The sequence below is a fragment of the Pristis pectinata genome, chromosome 16 (assembly GCF_009764475.1).
Source record: "Pristis pectinata isolate sPriPec2 chromosome 16, sPriPec2.1.pri, whole genome shotgun sequence".
Taxonomy (NCBI): Eukaryota; Metazoa; Chordata; class Chondrichthyes; order Rhinopristiformes; family Pristidae; genus Pristis; species Pristis pectinata.
The window spans coordinates 11,964,498-11,987,871 of record NC_067420.1 but is presented as its reverse complement, the minus strand read 5'-3'; the positions used below and the strand labels follow the sequence as shown (position 1 = coordinate 11,987,871).

General features: G+C 43.0%; 1 protein-coding gene across 7 annotated transcripts in view; it reads left to right on the top strand.

The window, feature by feature from the left end:
* Positions 1-22,768, top strand: part of znfx1 (zinc finger, NFX1-type containing 1) — a 56,682-nt gene extending 33,914 nt beyond the window's left edge. For all 7 annotated transcript variants that reach the window (XM_052031547.1, XM_052031546.1, XM_052031549.1 and 4 more), the window contains 5 exons: positions 760-914; positions 4,550-4,695; positions 7,911-8,021; positions 17,473-17,568; positions 18,501-22,768. In XM_052031547.1, coding sequence (XP_051887507.1) covers positions 760-914; positions 4,550-4,695; positions 7,911-8,021; positions 17,473-17,568; positions 18,501-20,951 — 2,959 coding nt within the window. In that variant the 3' untranslated portion in view covers positions 20,952-22,768. The remainder of the gene's footprint in view (positions 1-759; positions 915-4,549; positions 4,696-7,910; positions 8,022-17,472; positions 17,569-18,500) is intronic.
* Positions 22,769-23,374: the final 606 nt, after the last annotated feature.

Here is a 23,374-nt window from a genome sequence, read left to right as displayed (position 1 = left end):
TCTGATCTACTTGGGACACCTCTCATGCCCTCCATCAATTAGACAGCTTCCAATTCCCTACTCCCAACTTCCTCATCTTTCCCTTGGATCTCCAGTCTCTATATACCTGCAACCCCCATCAGGAGAGTCGTCACTTCTTTCTGGAACAATAAATCAACCAGTTCCCTTCCACTTACACACTCATCTGCCTGGCAGAAATTGTTCTTACCCTCAACAACTTTTCTTTTGATTCCTCCCATTTTCTACAAATCAAAGGTGTAGTCACGGGCACTGGCATGGGCCCCAGCTGCGCCTGTCTTTTTGTTGGCTACGTGGAACAGTCCTTGTTCCAAACACCTTGCTCTGGTTGATAACCTTCTCTCCTTTTCACCTACTCCCATCAAATGTAGACATACAGAGCCGCCTCATTCCTGGGTGTCCCTGGGCAAAAGGACCCATTGCCTCACATGCTGCCACCACTGATGACTACATCTTCCCCACTTGTGATCTGCAAAAGATAGCGGCAACTGAGGACTCGGTAGATTTTCCTGTTGTTCAAGCCAGTTGCAGCCATTTCCTGAGATCTCTGAATGTTGGGGCCTGGGTGGAGTCAGTAATGGCTATTAGGCACCCCCTAGTGGAAGAAGAGGGCCTTTGCAGTGGCCCAGGAAATGGAAACCTGACACTCATTGGAATGGAGTGGTTATGAAATTTTGCCATAATGTTTTTTCATCTGTGATTATTCCAATAATTCACTAATATAAAGCTTTGAAATTCTAGGTTGTGGTCATCCATGTATCAGATGGATATAAGGCGGAGGATAATTCAGCACGAGCAGCTTTACCAAGCAGCAGCTGACAGACTGACTGAGTTGAGGTTACAAGAAGACCTCTGGGTTCTGAAGGAAGCTAAAGTTGTTGGAATGACAACCACAGGTTTGATCTCTTTAAGTCCATTAAGTATGTGAGATCATACAACTATTAGAATCCAACTGGACATAAATTGGCTTTAACCTCCAGGAGTGATGAGGGTCCTCGGTGAATTATGTGAGAATGAAATGTAAACTTGTTTTAAGTATGGTTTATTGATGCACATTGCACAAAAATCTTTCTTTGTCCATGTGGCATGGAAACTAAAGGTTGATTTGGGCAGCAAAGTGGAGCAGGTAACAGAGCCACTACCTCACAGCGCCAGAATCCCAGGTTCAATCCTGACTTTGGGTGCTGTCTGTGCAGAATTTGCACATTGTCTCCATGACTGCGTGGATTTCCTCCAGGTGCTCTAGTTTCCTCCCATGTCCAAACACGCGTGGGTTGTTAGATTAATTGGCCATTGTAAATTACCCCTAGTGTGTAGGTGAGTGGTAGGATCTGGGAGGAGTTGGTGGAATGTGGGGAGAATAAAATAGGATTAGTGTAAATTAGTGGGTGGCTGATGGTCAGTGTGGACTCTGGGTCAAAGGGCTTGTTTAGCACTGTACCTCTCTCTGACTCTTTTTCTCCAAGATTTTGTAGAAATAACAGAATCCAGCTATGTGACCTCCTCCTGTCTCATTGTCCAATTTGGATTTGAGTGTCCCCTTTCCTGCTGCCACCACTGATGGCTACTTATTCCCTACTGACTGCTATCCTCTATAGATAACAAACGAGGACCCAGTGGACTTTACTGTTGTCCATTCCAGTTGGTTCCACTCCCTGAGATAACCAGGTGGTTGGGCCTCAGTAGTTACAGTAATAGTTGTTAGGCACCCCCTCATTGAAGAAGAGGCTTTGCAATGGGCTCTTTCCCATGTAACTTCCCTGCACAGACTTCAGCCTCTGGTGAGAACTGTAGATCTGTGCATCACCTGAGCATTGGCTTCTTCAAATTCAGTCTGGAAGAGAATATATCAGTACCATCCCACACAATGTCTGTTGGCAGACAGTCCTGGTACCTGCTAAATATTTTAACTTTCCTGATGGTTATCACACTTCTATATTTGACTGAATGTGCCGAAACTTGAACACGTCTGCTCTGTGAATTTTGCAAACCTCAAACAGTGGGTTGTGGAGCAATTTATTATTGTTGGTAGACCACATACAGAACCTGCACAGCAGGTCCTGCTGGAAGTTAAGGATAGCAGCCTTTGTTTTGTGTTGGCCACTGCAGCTTCCATCCAAATTCCTCAATGTCTTGAATTTGCTGAGATAAATACATTGATCCAGTCTCTTAAAAGGAAGCTAGAGCCAGATAACATGCAGATTATTACAGTAGCATGCAAACGTTTGGGCACCCCTGGTCAAAATTTCTGTTACTGTGAATAGTTAAGTAAGTAGAAGATGAACTGATCTCCAAAAGTCATAAAGTTAAAGATGAAACATTCTTTTCAACATTTTAAGCAAGATTAATGTATCATTTTTGTTTTGTACAATTTTAGAGTGAGAAAAAGGAAAGGAGCACCATGCAAAAGTTTGGGCACCCCAAGAGATTTGAGCTCTCAGATAACTTTTACCAAGGTCTCAGACCTTCATTAGCTTGTTAGGGGTATGGCTTGTTCACAGTCATCGTTAGGAAAGGACAGGTGATGCAAATTTCAAAGCTTTACAAATATCCTGATTCCTCAAACCTTGTCCCAACAATCAGCAGCCATGGGCTCCTCTAAACAGCTGCCTAGCACTCTGAAAATTAAAATAAATAATGCCCACAAAGCAGGAGAAGGCTATAAGAAGATAGCAAAGCGTTTTCAGGTAGCCGTTTCCTCAATTCATAATGTAATTAAGAAATGGCAGTTAACAGGAACAGTGGAGGACAAGTTGAGGTCTGGAAGACCAAGAAAACTTTCCGAGAGAACTGCTCGTAGGATTGCTAGAAAGGCAAATCAAAACCCCCGTTTGACTGCAAAAGACCTTCAGGAAGATTTAGCAGACTCTAGAGTGGTGGTGAACTGTTCTACTGTGCAGCAACACCTGCACAAATATGACCTTCACGGAAGAGTTGTTACGGACTCAGTGAAAGTCCCTTTAAGATAGAGAGTGTGTGTGTATGTGTGTGTGGGGCGTGCTTACGTCAATAGAAGATAAAGGACGTAATGACGTTGTTGAAGAAGGCAGAAGAAGAAGGAGAGAGAGAGAGAAGGGAGAGAGACACCAGCCTGCTTGTTTTCTCTATCGATGGATGAGAAACAATAACTGTGTTTGCCACTGAAATCCATGTATGGAAGTTGGAAGTAATCCGGTGGAGTTCACTTTGTTGCTGACCTGTAGAAGGAAACAGGTATTTGTGTGTGGACGACCACCGTTCGGATGCTTTTCGGGGTGAGGAAGTCACTACCGAGTAAACACTGAAGTGTCGTTTGGGTTCCATCGTGGAACATTTGGATTTCGTATGTACTCTCTCTATGTTTTTCTACATCTACATCTTATCTTCAGACAACGGTGGTTGTTGAAGAAGCCCTTGCTCATGTTTCACCTTATGGCTTGCGGAACTGAACTTTAAGAACCATTCCGGAACTGGGAGTTTTGGACTTTGTCACACACACACACGAAGAGTTTAGTTTTGGGGTTAACGTTCGAGGTTTAACATTCTTGAATTCTAACATACTAACATTTTTTTTTACTTTTATTTTATGTATTATCATAAGTAGTGATTAATAAAATAGTTTTTAACACTGAATCATGCTCAGTGTGTTTCTTTTGTTGCTGGTTTGTGACAGAGTCAAAAAACCTTTCCTACGTCCTTACCACAAAATTCAGCATCAGAAGTTTGCAAAGGAACATCTAAACGAGGTTGATGCATTTTGGAAATAAGTCCTGTGGTCTAATGAAGTTAAAATAGAACTTTTTGGCCGCAATGAGCAAAGGTATGTTTGGAGAAAAAAGGGTGCAGAATTTCATGAAAAGAACACCTCTCCAACTGTTAAGCACAGGGGTGGATCGATTGTACTTTGGGCTTGTGTTGCAGCCAGTGGCACAGGGAACATTTCACTGGAAGAGGGAAGAATGAATTCAATTAAATACCAGCAAATTCTGGAAGCAAACAGCACACCGTCTGTAAAAATACTGAAGATGAAAGGAGGATGGCTTCTACAACAGGATAACGATCCGAACACACCTCAAAATCCACAATGGATTATCTCAAGAGGCACAAGCCCTCACAATCCCCTGACCTAAACATTATCAAAAATCTGTGGATAGACCTCAAAAGAGCAGTGCATGCAAGATGGCCCAAGAATCTCACAGAACTAGAAGCCTTTTGCAAGGAAGAATGGACGAAAATCCCCCAAACAAGAATTGAAAGAAGGGGGTGTTACTAAGTACTGACCATGCAGGGTGCCCAAACTTTTGCTTCGGGCCCTTTTCCTTTTTTGTTATTTTGAAACTGTAAAAGATGGAAATAAAAAAGAAATCTTGCTTAAAATATTAAAGAAATGTGTCATCTTTAACTTTATGCCTTTTGGAAATCAGGTCATCTTTTACTCGCTTAGCTATTCATAGTAATAGAAATTTTGACCGGGATGCCCAAACTTTTGCATGCCGTGTAGTTGTATGGCTTCATGACCTCAAGAATTTAATTAAATTATTCATTTAAATAGGTGCAGCTAAATACAGGAAGGTTCTGCAGGAAGTACAGCCCCGCATTGTGGTGGTAGAAGAAGCAGCTGAGGTTCTGGAAGCCCATTTAATAACAACACTCAGCATTGCCTGCCAACATCTCATTCTCATTGGAGACCATCAACAGGTCAGTATATGCCTTCCCTACTTTTGGTCCCTTCAGTAGTTGCGCATTTGATTTATTTGGGTAATTGATCCACTTTTATTACCTCGTTTTCATTCTCACCCAATTGTTATGAGGGAGATGATTGTAAGACACTGGCCTTGATCGTATCTGAATCCACCCTTTTGTCCAAAGTCTTAACAGCTGAATGGAATTGGGCATCTATGCAACCGATGTGGAATGTTCATTTTCCTCATCCATCCACCAAACAGACCAAGCTAAACATTAAACATTTGAAATGGCCAAACACCAGCTAACATGTAGGAAGAATTACTTCATGTTAATCAATCCACAGTCAAATGAACCTCATGAACAGAGGTAATATCATTTGGGACTGGAATTTGTACTGGCGACCTTTGTGTTAACTGGCATATCTTTCCATTTCCATATCTTTTGGCCGAAATTTAATGGCCCAAATATTCCTTCTCACAACACTGAACGAAACAGTGCTGTGTAGCTGAAAGTAGAGCAATATCAGGCCCAGTCCCAGCTGCTTATCCCTTGGCAGGAACTTCAGTGCACAATTTCTTGGTGGGATTTTCATTAGCCCTAGAAAATAATATAATGCCCAGTATTCATCTCCAATCTGAATTTCAACCTCACTAATCTAAAAATACAATGTTTTTCTTGACTCGTGGCACAAGATTTCACGAACCCTGGGCCTTCACTCAAACTGCATTCTTCTTCAGATTGCTCCCCGGCACTCTGTGTTCTTACTTCTCACAGTGGTCACATTTAACACTGAGCCCTTTTTGCATCTTCAATCGTTTTTTCATACTCAAAATTGGTGTTCATTGGGGGTTTGTTCACTGCTGAATTGGACAGTATGGAAATCGCCTCTAGGCATCATTGATAGTTGCAAGAATTATACAGGAGCAGGCACTTGAGTACTCATCATCCAGAATTTACAGGGACCCATGCATACAACTGGATGTGTGGAGCAACGTCTAGGCTTCACTAAGATCATCTTTTGCTGAGATCCTAACCATATATGGTATGGTAAGGTGGTTAAGTTACTGGACATATGGCTAAGTTTGGACTGTTGATTTGGAGATGTGAGTTTGAATCCCACCAAGGCAGCTGGGAGATTTAAAATGAAGAATCTGGTAATTATTTTAAAAAAAAGTGAGTGTCAATAATGGTAACCATGAAACAACTAAATTGTCGTTTCTGGTTCACAAATATCCTCAAGGAACGAAAATCTGCCTTCCTTGCTTACCCTATCCGGCCAGTGGTGTGTCTGAATCACGTAATATTAACAACTGTTAACAAATCTCAACAGTTTACGGGCAGTTCTGGACAGACAAAGGATGCTAGCCTTGCCAGTGCCATCCCGTACGGGAATAACAGAAATATGACCTACTACCTCAAATACAAGCTTGAACACGTGCTTGCCTATGGGAGGTGAGGGTTGCAGTCATTTTCTTTAGTGTTTCTCTTTACAAAAATATTCTAGCAACCCCCTGCCAGAAGCACCAGAATACAGTCCTGAGAGGTATCCAGGGTCCCGCTGCATAAAGAATTGGACTTTAGTGGTTACTGTTCTTCACCAGGTGTCCTCGAGTGCACTCTCCATCCCCTAGCCCATTGTTACAGTGTCTATCTTGAGGCAGCGGTACTATCCAGTATGATCCTTTAAGAGTTGGCTCCTGAGGTTGCAGCTGCAAGGCTGTGTGCTGGCAGTTGGGAGATCTTGCAACAGATCATTTATACATAATAAAATCGTGTGCTGAAACTAACTGAGCAGTAATACAGTGAAATCCAACAGCACTCTTCTGGAACCTGACAACTGAAGTTTGTGACCTTTTTCTCACCTTTTAAAAACAATGTTAGAGTGAAACCCTGAAACCAACACTGCTTTAATGCCATTGGAAAAACAAGAATGGAATTTCCAGTCCGTTCAATATTAATAGCCTCATTCAATATGTAGCTACAATCCATCACTTTGAGCTTTGCAATGGAAAGCAAATTACTTTTTTTTTAGGAACCAAGAACTGGAACGACCACCACCTTAGGTTGGTACTTCTGATTTCCAGCAGAATGTGCTGTATAATTTGTGCAATATTATGGTCTGTCAGCAAAATGACACCCATACAAAATGAAGAGTGAGCCCATTCAGGAATACAGTTTGTCCTGTTTATAGCTCCAGATGCCAGAATGAAAAATTCAACACAATAACCGGATTAAGTTTTCTGTGTTTCAGGCTCATCTTTAAAAAGGATTTCTCTTCTTTCAAATTGCCTTGTTGCCATAATCCATTGCTTGAGGTGTGCTGTAAAATCCAAAGAGCAGATGTTCTCAAATAGTGGCAAGTTCAGCTGAAGAAGCAGAATTAAGACATTGTACTACCCTTTGAATATGTGACACTGCTTTAAAATGTTGCCATGTATGTGTTCCATTTGTTCCCTTGTGAGATTTTGTTATTACCCTCAAAGTGCAAACAACAAACCAATAACTAATTCTCCTGGGATCTCTATTTTTAAACAGACTCCTAGTTTTCTACTGTCAAACAGGGAAGAGCCAACAGAAGATGGTTGATGATTTCCTTGCTACAAAACTCTACCTTTTTCTGAAAACTCACTTAAATATTAGTAGTATATATTCTATAACCAGCCTGAACATTCAGGTGTCATTGCTAAATCAAGGACATTTGATCAAGGATCATTTATAATTTTTCAATGGAAGCACAAAGTACTGCAATTAATAGACTGGCAATTAATTTTGATAACTGATGGGCACCATAATGTAGATGAGGAAGATTCTACACCTGGTGGTTAAACAAATATACTGGTCAATCTGACCTCTGCCCTAGTGCTCTCTTGGTGTTGTCCCTCTGTCAGCGCTGATGCTCCCTCTGGAGTGAAGAGCTCTTACTGTCCGAGGCTTAATAACCAAAAGAGCTTGAGACACTAGGGCTTAAGAAGAAGATTTCTTCAAAAAAACTACTTTAATGCAGGTTGAGGTTGTAACTCCAAGTCCAGCCACCAAATATGCTGGGTTGTAGATTATTGGTGACCATCCAGTTGCTAACTGTGATGTGGCTTCTTGAAATTGCAGCTCAATTATTCTTTCTATACTTCCAGTGGCTTTGAGCATACATAATTGGCCATTGTTAATCAGATTATATGAATTATCATCCATTTTTATCTTCAGTTATTAATGCAGTGTTTCTTTGACAGCTTCGTCCCAGTGCAACAGTGTATGATCTAGCCAGAAACTTCTCCTTGGAAGTTTCTTTATTTGAAAGACTCGTAAAAGTGAACGTTCCATTTGTACGGCTGGATTATCAGGTGAGAACAGGTGAAATGTATGACAAACAATTTCATTGTTTCTGGAGCACTGTTATTATGCTTTTTAAAACAACTGAAAGGTTGGCATTTTCTATCTGTGCCCTGAAAGTGAAAGGTCATCTTTTGGGTTTTAGGCAATGCAAAACCAAAAAAAAACCTTTGGTAATTTTCCAAGGGTTGTTTCTTTATAGGAACATCATAAATAGGGGCAGCAGCAGGGTATTCAGAAGGGCATTCAGCCCTCTGACACTCATTAAGATCATGGTAGATCTTTAGCCTCCTCACCATTTTCCTGCAGTAATCCATATCCCTTGATTCCTTTAATATCCAAAGGTAACCAAAAGGGTAGATGCGGGTAGGGCAGTGGATGTTGTGTATTTGGACTTTCACAAGGCTTTCAACAAGGTCTTGAATGGTAGGCTGGTCTGGAAGGTTAGATCCCATGGAATCCAGAGAGAGCTAATTAGGTGGATTCAGAATTGGCTCAGAGGTAGGAAGTGGAGGGTGGTGGTTGAAGGTTGTTTCTCGGAATGGAGCTCAGTGACTCACGGTGTGCCGCAGGGGTCGGTGTTGGGACCCTGGTTATTCATTACTTGTATAAATGAACTGGATGCAAATCAGTAAGTTTGCAGATGACACAAAATTAGGAGGTGGTGTTGATGGTGAAGAAGGTTATCATAGATTACAGGGGGATCTTGATCAGTTAGATAAGTGGGCTGAGGAGTGGCAAATGAATTTCAATACAGAATAGTGTGAGGTGACGCATGTTGGAAAGTCAAACCAGTGTAGGACTTGTACTATGAATGTTAGGGCACTAGGGAGTGTAATGGAACAGAGGGACCTAGGAGTACAAGTGCATAGTTCATTGAAAGCGGCATCGCAGGTAGATAGGGTGGTGAAAAAGGAATTTAGCACGCTGGTCTTCATCAGTCAGAGCACTGAGTACAGGAGTTGGGACATTATGTTGCAGTTATATAAGTCACTGGTGAGGCTGCACTTGCAGTACTGTGTATAGTTTTAGTCACCCTGTTATAGGGAAGACATGGTTAAACTGGAAATGGTGCAGAAAAGATTTATGAGGATGTTGCCAGGACTAGAGGGCCTGAGTTATAGGGAAGGGTTATCCAGGCTGGGTCTTTATTCCTTGGAATGTAGGAGAATGAGGGGCTGTTGTCCCGATTTTAAGTTCCCACTCCTGTCTGCTGCAAAGTAACACAGTACCACAGATTAATTCTGTTAAAACGCGTTTATTAGCAGTATACTGTGGGAGAATTCTCCTCAAACTTTCATGTAGCGTCTTTATCGGAGGTCTCCGCAGTGCAAAGGAGCAGACAGTGATTTATACAGATACTGTTACGCACACTTAATGAATTCAGCTCCACGAGTTTTGGTCAGGCCTCAGAGATCCAAAGACAGACATTGCACCTATTGTCCAACATAACTGAGTTATAATCAAGAGATTCATAGACAGGTCTCACCCTCATTGTTTAGGACAAGCTTCCCACTTGTCGTTTATTGCACCCACCACCCTTATTGTCTAGCATAACTGGTCTGCAACCAAGGTTTCGGATACAGTAATTCACACCTATCCATTGAGTCAGCAGCTTGCATGCTCTTGCTTGCGAGGTATTTTTGCATCAGCCAAATACATGGCTACAGTTAGTCACAGTTTTTAACCCTTTACTTCCTCATTCCCTCCTGTTATCATTACATGATAATCTAGAGGGGTGATGAGAACGGAGCCGAGAGTTTACAAATAAGGACCTTGCAACAGGTATTTAAACAGGCCAGCACCGCACAGTATGCTATAATAATAATGATTAACCCCACTGATCCTCCTAGTAGCCACCCCAACCAACCCGCCCCTCCTGTAAGCCCCTGTCTGAAGCTATCTATCTGCTTCTGAATGTCCTGAATGGCATGGGAAATGTTGTAGGACTCATCTCTCACATTGGTGACACATTTGTCCCCTACTATGGCACATACTCCTCCTTGCTGAGCTAACTGGTAGTCCACAGCATACTAAGTCTGCTGGGCATAAAGTCGAAGCTCCGCTAGTCCCTGGTTTACTGCCTCCAGGCCCTTTATGGTACTGTTTCCTAGCACGGCCAGTCCACAAATAAGGTAGTTCCGGTTTTTTGCAGCTATAGTTCCTGCCGAACCCCCCAGAGAGAGAGTACTCAGAAACCCATAGCCTAACGACAATAAGGGAGATCCCAACGTAATCCAGTCCTCACAGAACTCCTCGCTAACTGACCGCACCACAAGTCTTCGTCGGATGTGAGCCTTCTCGGGGCAGGGGACCGTGACCGGCCCGATCGTTCCCATTGCAAACCAGGCTGGCAGAGTGGGGGTGGTGGTAGTGTAAGTACCATTAAAGAGGAAAACATACTCTTCCTTAACCCGGTAACAGGTTACATTACCCGATTGCTGTGGACTGGGCATCTGAGAATACCAAGAGATTCCAACAACATTTCTCCCATGTTCTCTCAGGTAATTCTCCCTGGTTAGCCATTCTAAAGAGAGATTAGGCAATTTCACATGGGTCCCGTTCCTTTCCCCACAAACCCATCTCTCCCCTGCAAGTAACGTAACACACCTAGTGGCGGCACACTCACACCTAAACCATCCCCCCTTAAATCCACATTTTCTCTCTGTACAAATGGTGGTGGCACATGATATCGTGTACTTTATGATCGCTATCCCACAACCCCATCCTTTACCGTTGAAGCAGCGGGAGAAGGACTGGTGGCTAGTTGTGCTACTAGGACCTGTTACTGTTCTTTGCAAGTATTTACCTGGCAGCACCGTCCCGTAAGTTCCCATCTGCCCAATACACTTTGTTTTTGAGTGTTCGTACTTTAAGAGGGCCCTGGGGCTCCAGCTTGGTGTGGCTACAAAAAGACTGATTCTGCCAAGGAGTAGCAAATGGTGCGATTCCAGTGTAGTTGTTTATTATCCTCTAATGCCCATGCAAGAGTACCGGTAATGGTAAGTAGTCCAAAATTAAGAAACATCACTTTCCTTCCGGTGGCCATCGTTTACAGTCACTCAGATGAATCCAGCATTCCTGGCCCTGTACTTTCACAGCTGCAGGAGTCTGGAGTAGTATCTGGAAGGGGCCTTTCCACCGAGGTCCCAGTTAAGGGCGCTCCCAATCCCGTATCAGTACCGAATCTCCGATGTCCAGGTCAGGCAACTCCGCATCCTGTCCTTCCAGTGGTTTAAAGGCACTCTCCACCTATGAATGAAGAAACTTCAAAGAGGACTTAAGTTGTCTGAAATACCTTTGCAGTTCATCCCCCATGATATTAAGGTCAACCTGGGAGGGGGGCTGGGTGTCAGCATCCCATGGGGTTCTTCCCGGATGTCCATATACAATTTTGGCAGCTGACACCCCAGTGGCCGAGTGTAAGGTTGGGGGGGGGGGGCGGTGGGTGGTAATCCTCATGTGGTATAATGCTAAGGGGAGAACCTTCAGCCAATTTAGACCTGTCACTGATACTAATTTAGTTAATTTATTCTTCAGGGTGCTGTTAGCTTGTTCTACTATACCCCCTGCCTGAGGGTGGTAGGTGCAATGGAACTGCTGTTCGATATGCAGTGCCCTGCACAATTCCTTATTTATTTTCCCTATGAAGTGGGAACTGTTGTCTGAACTTATTTGTTGGGGTACCCCAAACCTTGGTATGATCTCTGTAAGCAATAACTTCACCACCGTTGAGGCCTTATTATTGGTGGTTGGAAAAGCTTCAATCCATCTACTAAATACATCAACAATAACAAGACAGTACTTATAACAATGTAATTTAATAAAATCAAGTTGTATACATTCAAAAGGACCACCTGGCAAGGGGGTTCTGCCTGGGGTGCACCTCACCTCTTTCCCAGCGTTGGTTTGTTGGCATATCAAACACGATCGTATTTTGCCTTGTGCTGCTTCCTCCAATCTGAGGTGCCACCAGATACGCAGTAAAATGTTACTCATTCCCTCCTTGCCAAGGTGGGTGCCAAAATGGAGGCAGTCAATAAGCATCGGTAACAAAGAATCAGGTATACATACTTGGCAGACTGGAGTAATCCAGAGGCCATATGGCGCAGAGTGCGTACACCCGTGCACCTTCCACACTTGTTTTTCTGAGTCAGGGGCGTCCCCCTGTAAGTGCTGCACAGTGACCATGTCTGGAGTGCCCTGCGTTGTTTTCTTTGGCTTGCAGGCAACTGCCTGTTTTTCCGCAGTCGAAACGATTTTAGACCACTGGTGTGCTGCCAATTTAGCCTCTGCGTCTGCCCTGTTATTGCCCTGTGTTACTAGGCAGGCGTCTGAAAGGTGAGCCGAGCATTTAATGATGGCCAATTTGTTAGGGAGACGGATGGCTGGCTTGGAGGAGGTTCTTTACATAAGCGAGGAGTGGGTTATTCAGGAGCGCTACCTCATATCGGTTTAAGCGGGCCTGGGTAAGGTGTTGAGTCTGATGGGAGGTCAGGAGTGCCATTACGGTATGGGAGGAATAAACAACCACTGACTGTTGCAGGGCGATTGGCAAGGAACCAGGATGCCCTGTTTGTAGAACAAATCTATTAAATGAGTTATTCCGTCAACTGCCTCTCTCTGAAGTGGGTACTATGGGACGGAAGGCAGTTGTGCTCCCGGTCTTACACAGATTTGGACTGGGGTCACTGGGGTGAATCCTACCTCAGCTTTCGACGCGGCCCATAAATCGGGGGTTGGCTCATCCGAAAGGAGTCGGTGGGGCTGATGGTGGAGTAAACAGCCTGTCACCAAGAAAAGGGTGAGGTAATGTAAGGGTCTCTTCTGGCAGTATCTGGGGAACTCCGTAAAGGCCTGTGTCTGCCTGCGCCTCAAGTCGGTGGGCTAGGAATCCCAGCTCCTTTGGTTTATGACCCTCATTAACTGACAGGGTGATGTGAGGGGACATCAAGCCTGACTGATTCCACAATTCAGTACGCACTTGAACTCTCTTACTGCTCTACCCTCCTTACCCACTCAATGGAACCGTGGCCGTGGGCAGTTTAAAATCGTGCTGGGCGATACAAGGAGCTTTGAGGATCGAGGTATTGGCCCCCGTATCTATCATAAAGGGGATCGGTTTTCCCTCAACTAATAAACTGACGATAGGTTCATCGGTGAGGGTAGGGTACATGGAATGGCTACTTCCCACAGCTAGTCAGGCGGAAAACGGGTTGCTAGTTGAGAAAGGTTGTTGTTTACCGGGGGGTCTAGTCTGCTGTTGGCGGTAGCGGGGGCAGTCCCGCCGCCAATGGTCAGGTACCCCACAAAGGTAGCATCCTGTCGACCTGACGCTCGCCGGTGCGGGTTGTTGGGGTCCCCTGGGTCCTGGGTAATTACGAGGGGGCGGTACTGGCACGTAAGGGGGTCTGTACGCTGGGGCTCTCGGGCCGTTGGGTTGCATTAGATACCCTTTACCTCTTTCAACATAGATGGTGGGCCGGGGTCTTTAGGGTCATCACTATCAGTGGTAGAATCGGAGTCATAATAGATGTCTGTCTGTGGGTCTACTAAAGGTCTGTCCCCTACCAAAAAGTCCCATCACTTGTCTGTGGCCTTAGAGCTGTTCGCATGTGGGCTTTCTCTCCGTCTAAGCTGATTCCTAGTTCAGGACACAATAGGGCCATGGAATTGTCCTTGGGGCGGGACTTGGCTAGCAGTCGTTGGTGGTGAGAGTGGAACGGTTCGCGGACTAGTCGCATTATATGGGGGCGTCGGTGAAGCGGGGGGGTAGGAAGGGGCTGTGGGTCAGACCATCCAATCCTCCTCATTTTCATCCATATCATTACCTTGAAACAACAGGGGCACACCAGACATGTCGGGAGGTACCTCCACTTTATCCTTATTTTTTTCTAGTTTTATTCCTACATTTTTCCCTATTCTCCTGATCTACCCCTTCCCTCTCCCTTCTGTTCCTCTCAGCATCGTGGTCTCCACACTGAGACTTCAGAACTTCCCAACTCTTAGGATTTCCCTTTTCATCACACACACTAATCCCCCTTCTGCACGCATTATGCTCCCAACTATTCTGTTTAGATTTATTTGTTAGGTCTTCGGCCGTTTTTCTCCAAGTAGACATTAATATTATTCCATTTTTTTCCCCTGTATTGTGCTCCCAAATCGCCCTTTCTGCCTTTAGGCACTTATCCACATCCCAAGTTCCCCCTAATGACCATATTTCACTTCCCAATTTTTTTTATTGAGGCATGCCGATAATTTACAGAAGTTATTCTCATTTTTCGGATCGTCTTTACATAACTTAGATAGTGGGGTATTGGACCCAGACAGCGAGAGTTTGTCCCATTTTTTTCCGATCGTACGGTACAAATCGCTGTGATTATAAGATCGGTCCCTTTCCTTCACCCACTTCAGGTTCCTGACCTTCCCGTGGGGGATTTCCCCTCTTAAGAACCGGTCTGAGGCAGGGTGGTAGTACCGGAGAACTGATCTCAAAACCTAGAGCTCAAAACTTTAAAATTCACAAACTTAAAACCCAAACCTGGGGACTCGAACCCCAGACCCAAAACTGGGGACTCAGACCGCAAACGCGAAACTAACTGGGGACTCGAACCCTGAACTTGAAACTAACTGGGGACTTGAACCCCAAACCCTTCTTACCTGTGGCACTCAGACAGGTTCACGAGGAGTCCGTCAGAGGATATTCGACAAGCGAACGGATCGATTAGGTGTCCGACTCCCTGAGAGGGATCAAGGTGAATCTTACCTTGTGGGCCCTTCCGTCTCAGGTAGTCGTTATCCCCGTCGATCACTCACGCCGCTTCCGAAACCTTGTCTTGGACTCCTGGCTGGGCTCGCCAAATTGTTATCCCGATTTTAAGTTCCCACTCCTGTCTGCTGCAAAGTAACACAGTGCCACAGATTAATTCCGTCAAAATGCGTTTCATACTGCAGGAGAATTCTCCTTAAACTCTCAGGTAGAGTCTTTATCGGAGGTCTCCGCAGTGCAAAGGAGCAGACAGTGATTTATACAGATATTGTCATGCACACTTAATGAATGTGGCGCCTCAAGTTTTGGTCAGGCCTCAGAGATCCCGAGACAGACATCGCACTCTATTGTCCAACCTAATTGAGTTATAATCAAGAGATTCAAAGACAGGTCTCACCCTCATTGTTTAGGACAAGCTTCCCACTCGTTGTTTATTGCACCCACCACCCTTATTGTCCAGCATAACTGGTCTGCAACCAAGGTTCCGGACACAGTAATTCACACCTATCCATTGAGTTAGCAGATTGCGTGCTCTTGCTTGCGAGGTATTTTTCCATCAGCTATATGCATGGCTGCAGGTACAGTTTTTAACCCTTTACTTCCTCAGGGCAATCTTAGAGAAATGTTAAAAATTATGAGAGGCATAGATAATTTGGATGATAACAGTCTTTTCCCCAGGGTAGGGGAGTCCAAAGCTAAAGGACACAGATTTAGGGTGAGAGGGGAAAGATTTAAAAGGGACCCGAGGGGCAACTTTTTCACGCAGAGTGTGGTGAGCATATGGAACGAGCTGCCAGAAGAATTGGTTAAGGCAGGTACAATAGTATCGTTTAAGAAACACTTGGATAGGTACATGGAGGGGTGGGGCTTAGAGGGATAAGGCCGAACACAGGAAGTTGGGACTAGCTGTGTGGGCACCATGGTTAGCATGGACTTGTTGCGCCAAAGGGCCTGTATCTGTGCTGTATTGCTCTATTACTCTATCTATTAACCTCTGTCTTGAATATACTCACTGACTGAAACACCACAGTCTTCTTGGGTAGAGAATTCCAACAATCCACTACTCATTAAAGTCCTGACTGGCCACCTCCATATTTTGAGACTCTGATTCAGGTTTGAGATACCCTAGCCTGGGGCAACATCAACCCTACAGATCACATTTTAATGACATCATCTTTCATTGTTCTTGACTTCAGACATTTCTTTCTTCAGTCAACAAACTCCTCATCTCGGGAATTAATATAGTAAACCTTTACTGCACTCCTTCTATTGCAAGTGTTTCCTTCCTCGGGAACGGAGGCTAGACCTGGTTACAATATTCCAGATGTGATCTCACCAGAGCACTATTTCATTGCAGTAAGTCTGCTCTACTCTTGTATTCAAATCTTCTTGCAATAAAGACCAGTGTACTATTTTCTTCCAAATTGCTTGATGGACTCGCATGTTAACATTCAGTGATTCATGAACAAGGGCACCCAGGTCCACCTTTTAATCTCTCAACATATTAAAAGTACTTCACTTTCCTATCTTAATGGAGCAATACAAACACAAATAATAAACATTTTCCTTTCGGGGCTTAAAGGGCCCTCCTGTTGCCATATTAAGGTGAATGTTAATGCTGTACTTGTTTGTGATGAACTAAACCCTGCCCTCACAAATTATTTCCTTCTGGAGTGGATATAAGGAGCAGTAAGTAAAATAATTGCAGCCTCCTAAATTTTTGTTGCTTGATGCTTACTTGTTTGAAAATTCCCTTGGAGTCACGTTCCCATGGTTTCCATATCTATAACACGTATTTCAATCTAATGCTACAGCAATAGATCCAGCTGACACAGCTCTGGAACAGAACCAAAGACCAACAACACCATTGAGAGTGCGTCATATACTGATGGTTGCTATTCCAATTTAGCACCACAAGAAGAATGACTTGGATATATATACTAAAGTGAAATGTTTCCATTTGGTGTGTGCGTCCACCGTTTTGCACTCCACCCCTCACTTCATATGCCTTGTCTGAGCAGCTCCTGGATTACTTTCTCCCGATACCTAAAAACATCCATGCACCATTCTCTTTGATACTGACCCCTCACAACTCCTTGCCCACGTCGGATTTTACTCAATCATGCTGCCTTACTCACTGCTATCCCAAGACCCATCTCCCCCATTCACCAACCAAAGTCACCTCACCCATGACACCAACTTTCTTCTCCCTTTTGACATGCTTCGTATATAACTTGTAACACCCATCTTCCTTTCCTGGTGTGAGCCTTGCTGTATTTGAGAAGTTATCAGTAGGAGTGAAGTGATGGGTTGTTTTATGAGGGAAGATTGTCTGCTGGAATTTACAAATGTGATGTAATTGAAGCGTCTAATATATCAGATCATAACCTGTCCTTATCGATGTCTCTCAAAGCTTTCACACCGTCGAGATTAAGTTGACAGGTCTGTATTTGCTGGTCTCATCCCTCATCCCTTTATTTTCAAACAATAGTGTAACATTTTGCCACTCTCCAGTCCTCTGACAGCAGCAGTGTATAGAAAGAGACTGGAAGAACACCAGTTGATATTACAGTCAGATTAGCCATCATATTATTGAATAGCATAACAGGCTTGAGAGGCCAAGTGGTCTACGCCTGCTCCTACTTTGTACATATTCATATACTAGTGTTAATTCTGTTTTTTCTTTTGTCCAGCATCGCATGAGACCAGAAATTGCTGAGCTTTTAACTCCTCACATCTATGAGCAGCTGGAGAATCACCCATCTGTAATGAATTATGAAAACATTAAGGTTAGACCTACATTTTTTAGATTTGTGATTACATATTGTGGGGAATGAAATGAGTGAAAAATGACTAGTATTTACTGTTGCTGCGATGATTTACTGATTCACTGACAAATTTGCTATTACAAAAGCTTTAGTTAGGGAACACTGGTGTGCCTTCTCACCTCAGTCGCTTGAATATCGAAGTATATTTAAAATTAAATCCCCAATTCTGCAGGACAATGTCCAAGATTTGACCCAGCCTCCCACACACTGAATTGTCATCCCGAGGAACATTAGCCGCAGGAGCCTCCAAATGAAAGTTCCAGAAATGCTGACTTGAAATTGGCCTGAACACCATTTTAATGCTGAAACTGGTAGCACCTGCTGACCCTAACACATAATACATAATTCCAGTAATTGGGATAACCTCAACTAACTTGTGTCCCCAGTCAGATAGCCAGAACAGTTCAATTTCAGTTGAGGAAATGCTTATTGAACACTTGGTGGCCTGGATGGCAATGGAATTAACTAATCCTCTAAAGTTGAGTGATAGACTTCTGCAAAAAGTTGGAGAAACAAAGGACTGCTGATGCTGGAATCTAGATGAAAAACACAATGATGCTGGAGGAACTCAGCAGGCCAGGCAGCATCCGTGGAGAAAAGCAGGCGGTCAACTTTTCGGGTCAGGACCTAAAGAAGGGTCCTGACCCAAAATGTTGATCGTCTGCTTTTCTCCACGGATGCTGCCTGGCCTGCTAAGTTCCTCCAGCATCATCGTGTTTTCCTTCTGCAAAAAGTTCATTGGAAAAATGGACGTGGTTCTTAAAGTTTCCATAATCTTACAGTAAATAACCTTCCAGTTCAAATTAAGCTGTACAGAACAATTTTAGTTGATCATGGTAATCTTTGCATTATTTTTGAAATTCCTCTCTTCTCTCTCCACAATTTCTCCATAGGGAATTTCAACAAATCTGTTCTTTGTAGAACATGATTTCCCCGAAGAGGAAATCCGGGAAGGCAAAAGCCATCAAAATCAGCACGAAGCTGCCTTTGTTGTCGCACTGTGTCATTACCTCATCTGTCAGGACTACTCACCTTCTCAGATCACGATCCTCACCACCTATACAGGGCAGCTCTTCTGTCTGCGCAAAATGATGCCTTCTGAGAAGTATGCTGGTGTGAAGGTTCACGTGGTCGACAAATATCAGGGAGAGGAGAATGACATTATCCTGCTTTCTCTGGTGAGAAGCAATGAATCAGGCAAAATTGGATTTTTGCAAATAGCAAACAGAGTCTGTGTGGCACTATCAAGAGCCAAGAAAGGTCTTTACTGCATAGGAAACATGAGCATTCTCGCAAATGTTCCTCTGTGGAGCAAGATCATGCATACCTTGCATGCAAGAGGCAATATTGGTCGCTCACTGTTGCTGTCTTGCCAGAACCACCCAAAAACAACGACCTTTGTGTCCAAAAAGGACGATTTCAGTAAAGTGCCCGAGGGAGGCTGCAGTCTGCCGTGTGAGTACAGGCTGGACTGTGGTCACGTGTGCACAAGAGCATGTCATCCGTATGATGTGGACCACAAGAAATTTAATTGTTTGAAACCGTGTCAGAAAGTGATTTGTGATGCTGGGCATAGATGTACAAAGCTATGTTATGAGAGGTGTGGCAAGTGTCAGGTAAAGGTAGATAAAATAATTCCTAAATGTGGACATTTGCAGAAGGTGCCTTGTTCTAAGAACCCAGCAGAGTTTTGCTGCAATGAACCCTGTTCAAAAATACTATACTGTGGCCATAATTGTGCTGCAACTTGTGGACAAAATTGTGGAACGTGCAAGAAGAAAGTCGAGATAACTCTAAAGTGTGGTCATGTCCAGCAAGTAGAATGTTACATAAAAGAAGCTGCAAAGATTGGAAACTGTGTTCCTTGCAAACAAAAATGTCGTGCCCTCTTGGACTGTTATCATAACTGTCCTGGGTCTTGTCATCTTTGCTATGAGGGTCGCTTCCATGAGAGTTGCAAACAACCATGCAAACGTTTGCTGATCTGTTCCCATGAGTGTTTGGAGCCCTGCACAAACCAGTGCCCTCCATGTCAGAGGCGCTGTGAAAACCTATGCAAGCACAGTAAATGTGGGAGAAAGTGTGGAGACCTGTGTACTCCTTGTGTGGAGCCTTGTGAGTGGGCATGTAAGCATTATAAATGTCAAAAGCTCTGCTCGGAGCCATGTGACAGACAACCTTGCAATGAGCCTTGCAAGAAATTGCTGAAATGTCGGCATCCTTGTGTCGGACTCTGTGGTGAACCTTGTCCGGATAAATGTCGCGTGTGTCACCGTGATGATCTCACTGATATTTTCTTCGGAACTGAAGAAGAACCTGATGCTAGGTTTGTTCAACTCGAAGACTGTCACCATATTTTTGAGGTGACTGGTTTTGACCGTTACATGAATGAGGAGAACGAAAGCAGTGATATGATTATAAAGCTAAAAGACTGCCCAAGGTGCCGAACGCCCATTAGGAAGAGTCTGCGTTATGGAGCAATAATAAAAAAGAGCCTCTGTGAAATTGAAAAAGTAAAGAAGTTGGTCCTTGGGGATGTAAAAAAAATGAAGCAATCGGCAAAAGATTTACTATTTCTATTGAACACGCACTCTATCATAGCCCAACAGTTTCCAGATCTGCATGATGACTTGTTCTGCTCATTGAAGTCACCTGCCTTGTCACTATCCAGTCTGACTGTTATTGAAAATAAAATTGCATTTATTTCTAGGCTTGCTGAACTTAAAAGTCAAGAAGTGAAATTCCATTATACCATGAAGGCAAAATTTAATACTAAGTTATATGAGTGTCTGAAATGGATAAATAAACATCGAGAGAGATTTACAGAACAGGAACTTAAAGACTTGCAAAGTGAAATTCAAAGGCTTACGTTCCTTGTTGACCTTTATGTTCGGTACAATAAGGCATCAGGCAAAAAACTGGACTCTTCAACAGAACAGACTGTTGCATGTGTGCAGCAAATCCTCGAAGGCACAAAGAAATTCACTGAAGGAGATGAAAAGGTTGTTAAAGAAAACATGGAAAAATTGAAGTTGGCTCTGCCTGAAACTGGTCTTGGTATATCTGACACAGAGAGAGTAATGATAGTCAAGGCAATGGGCCTTCGTCAAGGCCACTGGTACAAGTGTCCAAATGGACATGTCTATGTTATCACAGAATGTGGAGGTGCAATGGAAATAACCAAGTGCCCAGATTGTGATGCAATGATTGGGGGTAGCAACCATACTTTGGAACGTAGCAACCAAGTGGCTACAGAGATGGATGGAGCTCAGTTTGCTGTCTGGTCAGATACTGCAAACAATATGTTGAATTATGGAGACCTTGCAGAATTTTTAAGACAATGAGCTGGAGTGCTCATTCATTCCTATGCATAAAATCTTATACTGTTTACATTAATCTTTTGGTAGCTTTAGCTAAACTCTGATGATCCTGTTGCAACGCATGATCATCAGGCTTCATTTTTTTTCAGGGGCTGTGCCCTCTGTTTTATCCTTTGCAAATGCAAGGCAAAATGAATAAGGCTGAATTATGGTGTGGTATGTTTTAGTTTAAGTTCATATTATGTATCTTAAAACAGTTTTGTTTTAGAATAATTGAAGATCAGTCACGTATTTAAAATGCATTTAATCCAAAATTAATTTGAGGTTTGTATGTATTACAATCAATGCCCTTTGTAAACCCCAAACCAAGTCAGGAATGGGTGGACTTCCTATTATTAATTGCTTGTTCACATTATTCTCTAATTTTATAGTTTGCTTCTACTTGTCATTAAAATGGGGCATTTATGGTTTTATTTTCCTCTGGAAGGTAATCTACTAGTTTATTGCAAAAGTGCACATTTGGAAATGTCTATAACGAGAAGGACTCAGTTTGTATAGTTGATTTTATCCTTTACAAATTAATGTCACTGTCCCTCCAACTGATGCTAAAATTGCAGTCATCAACCACAGGGACCAGGAAATACTCAGGAAATTTCCATTTAAATATAGGCATAATCCTAAGTAGGGTTGGGGCTTTCGGAGTAGCCTGGGGAAACCCAAGTCAGGAGAAGCCATGCTCCTGCCAGTCAGTGGGACATTTGGATAGCATACTCCAGGCCAAACCCCACTCCCCCCCACTTCACCTAGAAGTAGGTGAAATGAATCCATTAGTCAATGGGATGGCAAGGAAACAATGTGGTTGTGCTGTGAACCCTCAAAGACAAAATATCTTTTCTCATCTAAATTTTAATTTGGCTTTTTTTTACAGGCAAGTTTCATCCTGTTTTGTACACATCTGTGATAATGAACAGCTTCTAAGCAGAGGATTTTTTTCATGAAAAATCATAAAGATTAGCATATCAAAAGAATAGAAATTGGGTACACCAGGAGGGTCCAAGCTTTGTGGAGTTGTAGGTTGTTTTGGTGCAAATAACAGACCAATATTTCTACAAACTTTTTTTGCACACTCCTTAAGTCCATCTAGAGTGTGTGGAAGGCCAAAGATTGCGGGGCAGAGTTGCCTAATACCTCACACTTGCCTCATGGTTGATTAGCTGAGGTCTGCAGTAGGTGCATCCTGATGTTTGATCTAGGAGTAATAGCCCAAGGCTTTATCAAGTTAATCAAATTAAATAATATTAAATATGTAAGCAGTAGGCATTAATCCAGTTGATGAGGTAATTATGGCAAGAACTGCACTATCGAAGCCTTCAGACACATTAAATGGAAACTGGACAAACAGTGATTTGGGAAATAAGCATATATTGAAGTGTTGGCACATTTCCAGAGTTTGAACATTGTTGTTTGTACACCCTGGGACATGGTTTCCTTTCAAAAGGATGGCTGTCATTGTGACAAGTGAGTTCTAATGATAAACTATTCAGATGACATACTGCAGAGGCAAAACTGTAGGAAAATAATTATCTTTTGTCAATGTTAACCTTGTTCCCAGAGAAAGTGAAGGATTTGCTGTGTTTTTTTTATTGTGTGGCTGTATGAATGATTTCTAATCACTTTTTTTGTGGTTTTAATAGAAGGTTATTAAATTTTGGCAGATTTTGTTAGAAACCTGAAAGCTGTTTGTCACATTAAGCCATTAATTACAGCATTGCCTGTAACAAATATTCAATGCATTTGAATAGATTGTCTCTCAAAAACTGTAACCAAATAAAATGTCTTTAATAAATCTCTCTAGGTAATTGAACATAATGCTAAATTAACAGTGCTTTTGCTGTATGTTTTAAGAAATACTTAACATGGTATAAATGAAGGAAAAATAACAGTTTGCAGTGAGCTGGTTAGAACTCCTTTGTGGCTAAAAGGCAGACTTCCTGTTCCATATTTGCCAATCTTTATTTAATTCAGTTTGATCCTGAAATACTAACCAAGCCGAAATTCAATACCACTTGTAACTGCTTGTATATGTCTTCAAATGTGTAACAACAATGCAATGCAGTCCGACATGTTTTACAGGACACTAACAAACAATGATCAGTTGCTTGGCCAAAAGAATATCTTTAATGATAGCTAAGACTAGCCTTAGAAGTGGGTCTGGCAGGAAGCTCTGCTACAGTTGCAATGGGAATCATTCAACACAAATGTGGCAGATCAGAGCAGAAAGATGTTTCACCTGTGGAACACAAGGGTGTATAATCTCTGTAAGTAGGTGAAACATGGTAAAGCAAGCCAAAGTGATGACAACTGTGTCCCAGTGGCAAAGGAACAATTAAAGTAGATAAGCACTGAGGCTTACATTATGTTGAAGAAGTTGAGCAATTAGGGGAGAG